General features: G+C 40.5%; 1 protein-coding gene across 1 annotated transcript in view; it reads right to left on the reverse strand.

Annotated features, from left to right (window-relative positions):
• Window positions 1-14,068, reverse strand: part of TTC27 (tetratricopeptide repeat domain 27) — a 188,164-nt gene that overhangs the window by 37,256 nt on the left and 136,840 nt on the right. The window contains exons 14-15 of the mRNA XM_045054699.1: window positions 5,018-5,116; window positions 929-981 (exon numbers count right to left, since the gene is read on the reverse strand). Coding sequence (XP_044910634.1) covers window positions 929-981; window positions 5,018-5,116 — 152 coding nt within the window. The remainder of the gene's footprint in view (window positions 1-928; window positions 982-5,017; window positions 5,117-14,068) is intronic.

Consider the following 14,068-nt stretch of genomic DNA (forward strand, 5'->3'; position numbering starts at 1 on the left):
AGAGAGAGAGAGAGAGAGAGAGAGAGCGAGCATGAGTGGGGGAGGGGCAAAGAGAGAGGGAGACACAGAATCTGAAGCAGGCTCCAGGCTTCAAGCTGACAGCACAGAGCCTGACGTGGGGCTTGAACTCACAAACCACAAGATCGTGATCTGAGCCGAAGTCAGACATTTAACGAACTGAGCCACCCAGGTGCCCCTATTATAGCTCTTTTTGTATTTCCCATTTGATATTTACAATATACTACTTCTTTAAAAAATTTTTTAATGTTTATTTATTTTTGAGAGAGACAAAGAGCGTGAGCAAGGAAGGGGGAGGAGCAGAGAAAGAGGGAGACACAGATTCCAAAGCAGGCTCCAGGCTCTGAGCTGTCAGCCCGACGCAGGGCTCAAACTCACAAATGCGAGATCATGACCTGAGCAGAAGTCAGACGCTTAACCAACTAAGCCACCCAGGTGCCTCTACCACATACTAGTTCTAATGCTAATCAATTTTTAAAATAATACAGTGATATTTTATTTTTTCAATCTATAATTCCTGAAGACATTGGTTCATACTTATATTTCTCAGTAATATCTAGTACACATCAAGCAATTGATACGAATCTATCAATGAAGTTGACCAACTAAAGGCATGCTTACTTTTATCATACGATGAAATTTAGGATGTAAAACTTCAGTATCAAATAAAGATTCCAAACAATACTTCTTTTTTTATTACATGGTAAGTGTTTTCACGAAATAAGCTATGTTTAGAATTCAAATGGCTATATTAAGTCATTCTAATTCAAAGACATGGATGGGCAAGAGGAAAAGAAGGAAGGCACAACGTTCAGTGTTCAGTGGAAGAAAATCTCATTTGTTAAAAAAAATTTTTTTAAACTCACTCATTTTGGAAACTGAGTTCTTCATATTTGTCTCATGTACTTACTTTTGTTTCAATCGGATATAGGAAGTTGACAAATTGTTCCAAGCTTCAGCATTCTGAAACGATTGGGAATCCAGTTATACACCACTCTCATTTCGGCAAAATAACTGCTACCACCCAAAGTAGAACATATTTTCCGAGTCCAAGAGGTGCTCTTTACAATCAGACTTGTCAATAAGGAATGTTCAAGTTGTAGGAGAAAATTCAATGAATTAAACTTCACTTGTATAATTTCAAACAAAAACGGTCAGCAAATCCACACAACTCTTACAGCACTAATTTGGAACTTAGCTAAGATTTTATTTACAAATTTAGATTTCCAAAATAACTGGACAATTTGCAACATAATTTACATAATATTTAGATTTATTACAAATCCAAGGCTATGCAGAATATTGTTTTTCATACCTTTTAAAATATTTACTGATTTTTTAGAGAGAGAGCATGAGTGGGGGAGGTAGAGACAGAGGGGGGGATAGAGGATCCGAAGTGGGCTCCGTGCTGGTAGCTTACAGCCCCGATGTGGGGCTTGAACTCATGAACCATGAGATCATGACTAAGCCAAAGTTGGATGCTCAACTGACTGAGCCACCCAGGCGCCCCTGCTTTTCGTATATTGAAAGGCTTTGCTATTTTACCATCATCCTTCATCAGATAGGAGAATAAAGGAGTATGTGTTCTCCAGTGTTATTCCTACATATTTCATCAATCAAACATATTTCTTTCCCGATTCCTCTGTGCAATGACAAAAATAAATTAAAGCCATCGCACGAATGTTGATTCTAACAAGAACGATATGAATTATGCTTGTTCCTCTTTGTTGAGCTTTTTACAAAATATACAGCGTATAGTTTTCAGGTTCCAAATGTATGATTTAAAAATCAAGTGGCAATGGACCTCTGCTTGCAGACATAGCACAGTTAGTACCAGACTAGCCTTGTTACCATAAAAAGCTACAAACTGGACAAAATTTAGGAAACAACTGTTTCTGAGAAGTTGGACAACAAGCAGCAAGGAACTGTGACCCTTAAGAGAAGGTAAACTGAGATGTCTCAACAATCAACCTACACCTCCATCTAGAGGCACTTTCAGGACTGCAGCACAGGGAGGAAAAAATCAAACGAAGCAAGTCTTACTGAGATTAAGAAAAAGAGATCAAAGCCTCCTGGGTGGTTCAGTTGGTTAAGCAACCAACTCAGCTGGTTAAGCATCTTGATTTCAGCTCAGGTCATGATCTCAAGGTTGTGAGATGGAGCCCCATGTTGGGCTCCACACTAAGCAAGGAACCTGCTTGAGTCTCTCTCTCTCTCTCTTTCTCTCTGTCTCTCTCTCTCTCTGCTTCCCTGATCATGCACACATGTACGTTCACTCTCTCTCACTCAAGAAAAAAAAAGATTAGAGTTCAGGGCTCAAATGTCGGCTAGAATTTGCAGGGCAAAAAAACAAAAAACAAACAAACAAACAAACAAAAAAAACAGGGAAATGAGATCCGTGCAGAGAATAAGCTTCAGAAATCTCAATAAGTATATCTGTGGGTCCTTGGCTGAATGTTAAGATATACATGTTCAGGGCAAAACTTCTTGAGGCCAAGCAGAGAACAATTGCCAGAGAGCTGTGAGCTGAACAGACATTCTGGAGGCCACACAATGCTAGGAGCTGTTCAAGTTCCAACCAACCAGAGTGGAGAACTGTTATGGATCACACATGGGATTAAGGTCAGCCACCAAAAGCTTACACCTCAGAGAAGCGTGATTACAACCCCAGAATAAGGACAATGCAACACCCACCCTAACAAAGCTTAAAATAAAGATGATCCACAAGTAAATTAGACAAATGCCAAAATAAAGTTCTACCTTCCTTGAGGGAAAACAACAAAACCCAGGAACTCAACAACACAGCATCCATGGTGTGTAGGATACAATTAAAACTCTTGACAGACGTGCGAACGAGCAAGAAAATTCATCCACAGCTGAAGGAAAAATTAGTAGAAACAGAAATGAAAGAGATGTAGGAATAACCAAAGACTTCAAAATAGTTGTTCTTAATACGAAGATTTGAAGAAGACATGAACACAGTAAGGGAACAACTTGGGAGTCTCAGAAACATGAAAACTGTAAAAAGGACTAAAGAAAACACATTATCTGAAATGATGCATAGCCTTCTTAAATTGAGAAATAAGTGCTATATAACACTGTCTCATTTTTAGGTGTGTAATATGATGATTTGATACATTTATATACTATAAAATTATCACTGTAATAAGTTTAGTCAACATCCACCAACCACATAAGGTGTGATGAGTTTAATAAACAGATTTAACAGCAGATTGGACATAAATGTCAGAGCTAAAAGAATAAAACTCTTAGAAGAAAAGATAGGGGTAAATCTTCATGACCTTAAATCTGGCAATGGATTCTTACATATGACCCCAAACACATGAGCAATAAGAGAAAAAAACAGATAAGTTGGGGCTCATCTAAACTAAAAACTGTTGTATCTCAAAAGACACCATCGAGAAAGTGAAAAACAGGTACAGAATGGGAGAAAATATTTGCAAATCATATATCTGATATGGGTCTTGTATCTAGGATGTATAAAGAACACCTACAACTCAACAATAAAAAGACAACTAACCCAATTTAAAACTGGGCAAAGGATGTCAACAAACAAATATTTTTCCAAAGATGAATGGACACAAATGGCCAATAAGCATATGGAAAGATGCTCAACATCACTAGCCATCAGGGAAATGGAAAATGAAGCCACAACAAGATCCCACCTCCAAGGATGACTAGAATCAACAAGACAGATAATAACAAGAGCTACCAAAGTGTGGAGAAACGGGAACCCCCATACATTGCTGGTGGGGATGTAAAATGGTGATTTAGAAAACAGTCTGACAGTTTCTCAAAAGTTTGAACACAAAGCTAACATACCCAGTAACTCTACTAGTAGGCACATTACCTAAGAGAAATAGAATCATATATCTGTGATTCTATTTATTTACACAAAAATCTATTTATTTACACAAAATGAATCTATAAATCTATTTATTTTCACAAAACTGTAAATGACTATTAAAATAGCCAAAAAATGTAAACAATTCAAATGTCCAACAATGGAAGAGTAAGTAACATGATACGCCCATATAACGGACTATTAGTTGGCAGTAAAACGGAAAGAAGTACTGATGTGTGCAACAACGTGGGTGAACTGGGAAAACAATGATCAAAGTGAAAGAGGCCACAAGAGACCACATACCATAGGATTCCATGTATAGGAAGTGTCCGGAACAGGCAAAGCCACATTAGTGATTGCCTGGGGCATGGCGTGGAGGGTAATGAGTGGAAGGTGTTTGGAAGAAATGAGGAATGACTACTAATGAGTACAGGGGGGTTCTTTTTATGATAATAAGAATGTTCTAAAAGTGATCGTGGTGACAGTCACAAAATGCTGAATATACCAAGAAATCACTGAATTTTACCTTTGAATGGAGGAACTACATGACATGTGAATTATTTATCAACTCAGTGAAACTATTAACTATTAAAGGACTGTAAACTAAAAGAACTTTCTAATAATGCAATGAACATAGGCAGCACATGTTACTGAATGATAGAATAGATGCGACGTTTTGCTATGTACTTAAGTATAATTTTAACTAAAAAACTGTTGTATCAAACTTATTTTCCATGAATAAGTTAGTTATTATAAGAAAAAACTTATTTCCAGATTTATAAATAATTTACCTTAATGTGTGACTTTCTGTCAAAGGTATATTTTCTTCCAATTGGTTTTCTTTTTATTTTAACATAAAATAATAGAAAATTTGAGTTTTTTTCCATCTTTTATCTTTTTTTTTATTGTGATAAGAACCCTTAACATGAGATCTACCCTCTCTCCAAAATTGTAAGTACACAACACAGTACTGTTAACCACAGGCACAATGTTGAACAGCAGATCTCTAGAATCTATTCATTCTGTATAACTGAAACTGTGTACCCACAGGAAATTACTGAGCTATAGTACAATTCAAGTAACTCAGAGAATATCCCAGAGCTGTGAGAAGAGGAGGAGACCCAACAAACTCACATCGGGTTCTAGAGTCACACAGCGCTGAAATGCCTTCGCCGAACCTGCATAGTCTTCCAAGGCCAAACAGGCACAGCCAAGAGAAAACCACACCCCGAGCTGCAAAGACAAAAAAGCCAAAGTCATGCAACCACATACAGACATCTATAGGATATTTACCTGACATTTTACATTAGTTTCAATGTATGAAATTTAGTAACAGAGGTGAATTTCTTCATAGAGTTTTCAAAGCTAACACAACACCAAAAGCATGTGCAATATCACTGCATGTCTTTTGCTGAGAAACACCATTCTTTGTGTTAACCAAACGCCATAAATGCAATCAAGAGCTCTGTCTATAAACCCTGATAGTACCAATCTGGGATCAATCTAACATTTTTAGTGAGTATCAACTATGTCAAAAGTTTACAAAGTATTGGGGCCCCTGGGTGGTTCAGTTGGTTAAGCGTCCGACTTTGGCTCAGGTCATAAGTTGGGGCTCATAGCCCGTTGAGTTAGAGCCCTGCATCAGGCTCTGCGCTGATAGCTCAGAGCCTGGAGCCTGCTTCAGATTCTGTGTGTCCTTCTCTCTCTGCTCCTCCTCCGCTAGCATTCTCTCTCTCAAAAATAAAATAGAAACATAAAAAAAATTTTTTTTAAGTATACAAAATATCAGAAAATTCACAACTGATAAATGTATAACAAACTTGAGAGGGGGGAAAAAAAAACCCCAAAAACTCTTGCTTTCATCTTCAAGTTAGACCACAAACAATTCTGCAGTTTAAACAGAAGTAACTGCTCTACCATGTATCTGCTTGGGCATGCCTGAAAATAATGTAGAAAAAGCAGGCTGAGAATCTGGATTACCAAATAGTCATTCAAAATGGGAAGCCTGACTTAAGTCAGTAAGATGTATGAGCACAGAGATTTCAAAAGAAAAAAAATAAATAAAATAAAATTAAAAAAAGGTGAATTAGGAAGTAGCTATTGAAATTACAAAAGAATTCTTCGTATCACAGGGCTTCCTTAAAATTCAATAGCCTCTATCAAAAGGAAGATAAAACTGATAAAAATTTCAATGAAATTGGTCAGAAATGCAGCTGTTTCAAGGCAAGTTTGCTTTTCTTCTGGATACGGTCGGTAAGGGCAGCAGCAGAATGTAGGCTATTCGGTTCACGGACTCCCAGGACAAAGGCAGGGAGCAGGCAGACAGGTCTGGTGGCACCCTTCAGGGTGGGAAAGGAAATCAGGTGCTCTGTTATCTGCCCGTAGCCTTCCACAGAGACAGCGCAGGAGGTGCCCCCACATCCCTCCTCCCCGCAGCCATTTTCACAAAACTTGTTCCATATGGCTAGTCAGGGCCTGAACGGTTTTTAAGCAGATAAAGATTTTTAGCCGATAATTAGAGATAAGGCTTAAAAAGCAAACATCCTTGGGCAATTTAACACTTTGCCTTGAATTCACAAGAGGCTATAAATAACTGCTATCAGGAGCCTTTATGGAGAACAGATTTTGTTAGAGGAATAGGTAAGGACTGAAAAGAGGGTGGGTGTGTGTTTGGTGGGAGGGGGGAGAAGGTAGAGATACCAGGTTGAAGCAAAGTTAGTTCACTTTACTGAATCAAGGGGCTAACAGCACTTGAAAAGAGACCTCATTACACTTTCCTTTCATCAGTTATTTACAGAATCTGGAGACCAAACCATACTCACTAAATATAATACATTCTGAGCTCGCCTAAAGTCTGATGCTAACTTACAAACAATATATAAAACAAGCTCTCTAACTTCTAACCAATGTGTAAGTTACAAAATCTGTCTTATATTTCATCAGGTATAAGGTACACCTGTTTTTCACCATTTAACAGTTCTGAAATAGATCCAACAGCTTTGTCAGAGTTTATTGGAGGCATTTTATTTTCTATACAAGGTGGCACTTAAAATAAATGTGCCTCTTACAACTGATGGTATCTTATATCCAATGAATTGTGGTTACAAGTTTACTTGGAAGAAGGGATACCTCATTCTGGGACTAAAGGAAGAACAATGAAAATTACCCTCAAAGTTCTCAAAACCCATGTGCCGTGCTTGCTTTCTGCAAATAAACTTCCCACAAAATTATTTCACAAGAGTCATTATTAAAAAAAAAAAAAAAGCAAGTGTAAATTCAAGATGTAAATAAAGAACTTTATTTTTCAATCCACCTGGCAAGACAAAGGTTACAAATCTAAAATTAGCAATTACTCATAGCTCTAAAACAAGCTGGTAATGAGATTATTATTTACCTTTAAGGTTTTGAAAGAAGTCAATGTTTTGTAACTAGTGTCTTAAAACCAAAATAAATTTAATGAAAATCAGGCTGATGACTTCATTTAATATATAGTATTATGGTTCTCTCTCTTTTTTTTTTTTTTTACTCTTGGTCATTTGTGTTGTTTTAATAATTTGCATGTGAAGGAAAATTCTAGGACCATTAACTGCTAGTAGATTTCCATCTGTTGATAAGATATAATTACATGGGAGATGGTTTTTGCACACACCCTATTCTTTGAAATCATGAAATGGCTTTTTAAAAAACAAACTCAAGGATCTTCTAATTGCTTGTAGCTGACACACTAAACCATAAATAATACATTCAGATGTTTCTCTTTTTAAATTTTTTTTTCAACGTTTATTTATTTATTTTTTGGGACAGAGAGAGACAGAGCATGAACGGGGGAGGGGCAGAGAGAGAGGGAGACACAGAATCGGAAACAGGCTCCAGGCTCTGAGCCATCAGCCCAGAGCCTGACGCGGGGCTCGAACTCACGGACCGCGAGATCGTGACCTGGCTGAAGTCGGACGCTTAACCGACTGCGCCACCCAGGCGCCCCCAGATGTTTCTCCATTGAGGTCCTCAGGATTTGGAGGACGAAGGAGAATATTTGGTGCCTCTTTTACTTTTTTCATTTTTAACGATTACTTAAACGATTAATGCCAATAGTGCATCAAGATGCCAGTCAGGCTCTTAAGAACAGAACATCATGGGACACCTAGGTTAAGCATCCGACTCTTGACTGTGGCTCAGGACATGATCTCATGGTTCATGAAATCAAGCCCCACCATGGGCTCTGCGCTGAGCATGGAGCCTTCTTGGGATTCTCTCTCTCCTTCTCTCTGTCCCTCCCCTGCTCAGACACACACACTCTCTCTCTCTCAAAATAAATAAACATTAAAAAAAAAAACATATTTAAAAGAAAAAAGAACATCGTAAGAGAAAAAAATCAAAAGCCTCCAAAAAACCTTAGTAGATGATTCCCCAAATTAAAATTGTATATGCTTGAGTACAAAAGACCTCTCTACCTTTCAGTCCAGTACAATCAGGTGGGGATATGATGTTAGCCTCACCACTTTTTCTAGAAGCTACACTTAAAAAGTAAAAAGGGGGATATGTAGCTGGCTCAGTCAGTGGAGCATGCGACTCTTGATATCAGGGCTGTGAGTTCAAGCCCCACGTTGGATGTAGAGATCTTAAAAAAAAAAAAAAAAAAAATCTAGGTCCTCTGACCGAGACCCTTGCTTGGGCTCCTACCTTTCACATGCTATATATAGCCTCTCTTGTTCCTCTCTATACAATGGCAATCAGAATAATTAGCACTTAGTGAGCAGCTACTATGTGTGCCAAGCACTGACACCAGGAGCTTTCCATACATTACCTCAGTTCTTCTTCACGGGACCCTCTCCAGGTAGTAAATATTACCCTACTACTTCCTCCTCATTAGAGAGATGACGATGGGCCACAGAGTCAGTCCCTGACAGAGCAGAGATCTGACCCAGTCAGCGGGACTGCAGAGCCCACGTCTTCTCCACGTGGCCACCCTGTCTCCCACTGTACCATCTGTCCACACACAGCCATGATTGATGGCAATCCCATCCTCGTCACCAATAACGCAAGACAGGAAAAAAAGAACGGTTAACATGGGCTGGGAAAACCCAGGAGATCAAATGTTTAAGAACTGGAGCATATCCACCCCCGCAAAAGCTCTCCCAATTAGGCAAGTGGACAGAGGTGAGGCACAAGAATGGATGACCATGTTTAGTTGGAGGGGAGGGCTGAAAGGCAAACCTCTTGTCAGAGGGACTGGGCAAGAATGGAGAAACAACCATCGGGTAGAGAGGCTCCGGTTGAGATTTCTGTCGTGTTTATTCCAGCGCAAACTGTGAGGCCGGCTACTCATAGGAAGGGCAAAGATCTTTAGAAGTGGACAGTCTAGCTTTTTTCTCTGAGGGAGCCAATACAGAAACACTAACGCAGGCCAATTATTTATTTTGAATATGATGATACATGCACTTAAAGAATGGTTTAAAATTATTTTAAAAATAATTAAGAAAGAACAAGACTGGTTGAGAACGTGGTCTCTGAGTTTCCCTCACAAAGCCCCTTAAAGAAACAGTGGAACAGAGGGGAAGACGGATGACTGGGATTCAAGAGGCTCTGAGTAACTTAACCTCTGGGTCTCCGTCACCCAAATGTTAAATGGGGATCTGAGGAAGCAAACACCCAAGATTCTGAAAACCCAGAGGTGACAGGCTTCAAAGGCACCTTAGTGCCATCTAGTGGCAAAGTAAGTACCCTGGCGACACAAACCGTAGAATCCGCAGGTTTGAAGAGTCAGGAGGGAATCAATTCATTTAGAAGCCTTAGAAATCAATTCAAAAGAGGCAGAGGGGAAAACAAGGCCTAGAGAGGAAGTAATCTGCCTAGAGCCACACAATGCACACAATGGCTCCTGGTTCCTGGTGTGCAATAGGTGTGGTGAACACAGAGACCGCAATACATTAGCCTCAAAAATTAAAATAGAAATTAAAGTTAAAAAAAAAAAAAAAGGAAGTAAACAGTTTGCTACTCCGAGGGCTAATAAAGACTAAGCACCACTAGGCAAAGGGTGTGGATTATTTTTACAATAAAAAAGTTAATTTGGGGCACCTGGGTGGCTCAGTCAGTTAAGTGTTCGACTCCAGCTCAGGGCATGATCTCATAGTTCGTGGGTTTGAGCCCCGTGTCAGGCTCTGTGCTGACAACTCGGAGCCTGACGCCTGCTTCAAATTCTGTCTCCTTCTCTCTCTCTGTCCCTCTCCCACTCACATTGTCTCTCTCTTTCAAAAATGAATAGACGTTAAAAAAAATTTTTAAGTTAATTTTTACAGTAGTCTTAAAGTACATCCACGCTAGGTACCATTTGCTCATGTATCACAATTTTCTTTCTTAAATGAAGAGTCTACTGCTCAAATCTACTTCCTCCTCAAAGCTTCTGCAGAAGGAATAATCAGCAGCTTCACATTTTTGCTAAATTTCCTTACAGGATTGACTGTTTGAATTTTTTTTTATGTCATGTAAAACGTTCAACATGTTATAACGAATCCTAAAGCCAAGCCATGCTCTCTATCCCTCCTTTCCACGTCCCTGACTCATTCCCATGACCCCCAAATTCAGATAAGTTGTTGAATGTGGTTTCCTTAAACAGGAAATGACCCAAGACAAATCCAAGAGCGATACCAATGTTCTTTGGTAGCAGCTTTTTTCTAAAGTAATGCTTGGTGCTCATATTCTTTAAAAATGTGCGCCACCAAATCTCATAACCAAATTTCTCATATCCTCCCTAAGGAAACACAAGTCCCAGGCTGCCAGCTTCTTTCTCTCTCTAAAGGAAAAATTTCCTCTATTTCAGTGTCTTGCTTAAACTACAGGATCAGGGTGCCTAGGTGCTCAGTCAGATAAGCATCCAACTTTGACTCAGGTCATGATCTCAGGGTTCCTGGGATAGAGCCCCCCACTGACAGCTCTGACAGCTCAGAGCCCAGGGCCTGCTTCAGATTCTGTGTCTCCCTCTCTCTCTGCCCCTCCCCTACTCACACTCTGTCTCTCTCTCAAAACTACACACTTAAGGGGCGCCTGGGTGGCGCAGTCGGTTAAGCGTCCCGACTTCAGCCAGGTCACGATCTCGTGGTCCGTGAGTTTGAGCCCCGCGTCAGGCTCTGGGCTGATGGCTCAGAGCCTGGAGCCTGTTTCCGATTCTGTGTCTCCCTCTCTCTCTGCCCCTCCCCCATTCATGCTCTGTCTCTCTCTGTCCCAAAAATAAATAAACGTTGAAAAAAAAAAAAAAACTAAACTTAAAAAAAAAATTAAACTACAGGATGAACTAAAATTTATACATACTTTTTTCTTTAACTAGACAGGCTATTAATTGTTTAACGTGCCCCTCTTATTCCTTTCCCCAATTTGGTTATGACTGGCTCTTACATTTGCCCACTCTTTCCAGAGAACGTAGAATGTGAGGAAATACAGGTGTTCAGGTATTATCTGCACGTGAGACTCCCATGTTAGATGTAGCCCCCTAATTTAGGCTACAGATAATGGGGCAGTGATGACTTCCTTCCACCATTACTACCGCACTGCAACAGGCAGGAGAGAAATGTGACATCTATGACTGAGAATGCGCTACGGGAAACACGCTAGACACTTGACATACGTTGGCTCTGATTTCCCCAGCAGCACACTGAGACGGGGATTGTATCTCCACCTCACAAATGTGGAAACAGAGGCTCAGAAAGATGAGGGGATTTACCTTCCTTGTGTTCCTGGGGTCGCCAGGGTTTGGAGCCGGGTTTACAGCAGCAAAGCTTCCGCCCTCCCCGCCGCCCTTCAGCCACAGCTATGGCCCAGATGTTACTAAGGGGCTCGTGTTTCTTGGCAGTTATGCAAGTTAGACTTTAAGAGTTTCATTTTTCATTGCTTACCAATATGAGAAAGGAAGAACAAAAAGGAAAGAATCTCTTTTTTCTCTCCATATTATTCACATATGTTCATTCTGTCTTCTCCATCGGAATGTAAGCTCCAATTCCTCGCGTCTTTCCACCACGGTGAATACCAGTTCACAACAGAAACTCGAGAACTCCGTTTCAAATAAAAACGCTTTCTTCTTTCAAAAACCACAATGAAATCGAAAATTAACCGCTACACATCAAGGGAGAACACAAGCTCCCGAGATAACTCACAATTCTATCAGTCTTGTGCCCTGGAAGTGTGGTCTTACGTACAGAATGGGCCGGGAAGGGCCTCCCTCGTTCCTCTCAAACTCCCTGGTCTTCGCAGACATACGCGCTGTCATCTGCCGGAACATTACGGAACGTGCAACTTACAACTTCTCTTCGTTCCTGATGAAAACCCCAGTGGGTCTTCGTTAAAGGAAGAATGAAATTCAAACTTGACAGTTCTGCATTCAAAGCTTTCCCACAGCTTCTAACTCGACCTCAACCAAATCCACCATTACTTCCTAACCTTAAGACGACATCCTCTAGAGGCAAGAGGGAAGAGGTTGAGAGTAAGCGCTCTGGAACCAGAAAGCCCAGGTTCAAATCCCCACTCCACCCATTACAGGCTGTGGGAACTGGTGCAAATCGCTTAACCCTGTGTTTCCTTATCTGTGAAATGAGGGTAAAAGCAGTAAGTACCTCAAGGATTAAAGGATGTGGTGGGGATTAAAAATACATGCAAAACGTTGACACTAGAACCTGGCACCTAGTAAATACTTGATGTTAGCTCCTGCTATTATTATTATTAAATAAAAAAATAAACAGTGCAAACCAAGAGGTCCCGAGAAGCCCTTCCTGGCTACATGGTTGGTTTTTGCATCTGCTAGCCTCTCTACTGAAACCCGTTTTCTCAACATCTGCCTCCCGTCCAAACCCCAACCATTCCTCCTAGTTCAGAGCATCTGCACCAGGCCTCTTCTGACCATTCACATCCTCATTCATAATGCCACCCCTAGGCATCCGAAGCATGCTGTCTATTTACTCTACCCCTTGGCCACAGAGTTATTTCTGCCTCCTCTCCTCATTTAGCCCATATAAACCACAGGCGGGTGACAGGCCATGTCTTAACACAATTCTTTCATATCCCCCTCAGTACCTCAAAATGGTTTACGCTTACATTCTAGTTCAGACTATAGAAGATGCGTAAGAAAACAGAAAATGCTATTATAATAGTGATGCTCTCATCTTCTTTCCAGTCTCATTAGAAATATTATGCCTTTTCCAGAGCTAACACCTTCATCTCTTCTCTTCAGTTCACTCTTCCCTAGAGTGATCTTCTCTAGTTATCTTTCCCTCTCTCTGTAACATTCAATCTTTCCTCCCTCTGCTGTATTCACCCTCTCCTCTATCCACTGTCCTCAACCATGTAAAGGTCTCCGTATCTTGAAACATTTTACTTGCCTCTTCTGCCCCTTGTACAATATTCTACATTCTGACTCTCACCTCTTTGACACGTCCTAATATGAACAGTCGACTGATGCTACATCCATTTCCTCATGCGCTGCCCATTCTAAACCTCCCGAAGCCGGTTCTGAAGGTCGTTAGTGACCTCCAAATCCAGTGGCCTCTTCTTGGCCTTCTCTGGACCTCATCACTACACATCACATCACTCACTAACACTTGTTCCTTTAGTTTCCACAAATCCTTTCCATGAATCCCTACTCCTCTGACCAATACTCTGGTACCTTTTGTTTGAATCTTTTTTCACCGGTGCTGCTTCTACTTTCCTCCAACTGTTGCTCAAAGGTTAGGATTTTGCTCAGCGTTCTCTTCCAAGATTTTCTGTCAAGAACTCATTCACTCACATGGCTTTACTTACTTCCACAAAAAAGCCCCAATCTGAAAGCTCAACTGTGGTCTTACTACCGGGCTTCAGACTCTAGGTCCGACGGACGATCGGCCACCTCTGCTTGGATATAGCAACATGTCCTCGTGTTCAGTATCCAAAATCACATTATCTTCTCCCGTAAAAGATCTTTTCCCTTCCTCCTGAATTCTCTACATTCTATCAACAGGGACACTTTCCTTTTTAATCAGACAATTGAGGAAACTGGCATCCTCTCTGATTCTAAGCTCTCCCTCAATCCTGCCAGTCCAAATGACAAGGTCTCAGAAGATTTTCCTTTGTAATAAGGCTTCACCCCGTTCTATCTTTCCTCTTGCTGCCCATTCATCCATGACATTCATTCCTTATTTAAACCTCCTACAATACTACTTTTGTCAT

The sequence above is a fragment of the Felis catus genome, chromosome A3, assembly GCF_018350175.1.
Source record: "Felis catus isolate Fca126 chromosome A3, F.catus_Fca126_mat1.0, whole genome shotgun sequence".
In the NCBI taxonomy this organism is placed as follows: domain Eukaryota; kingdom Metazoa; phylum Chordata; class Mammalia; order Carnivora; family Felidae; genus Felis; species Felis catus.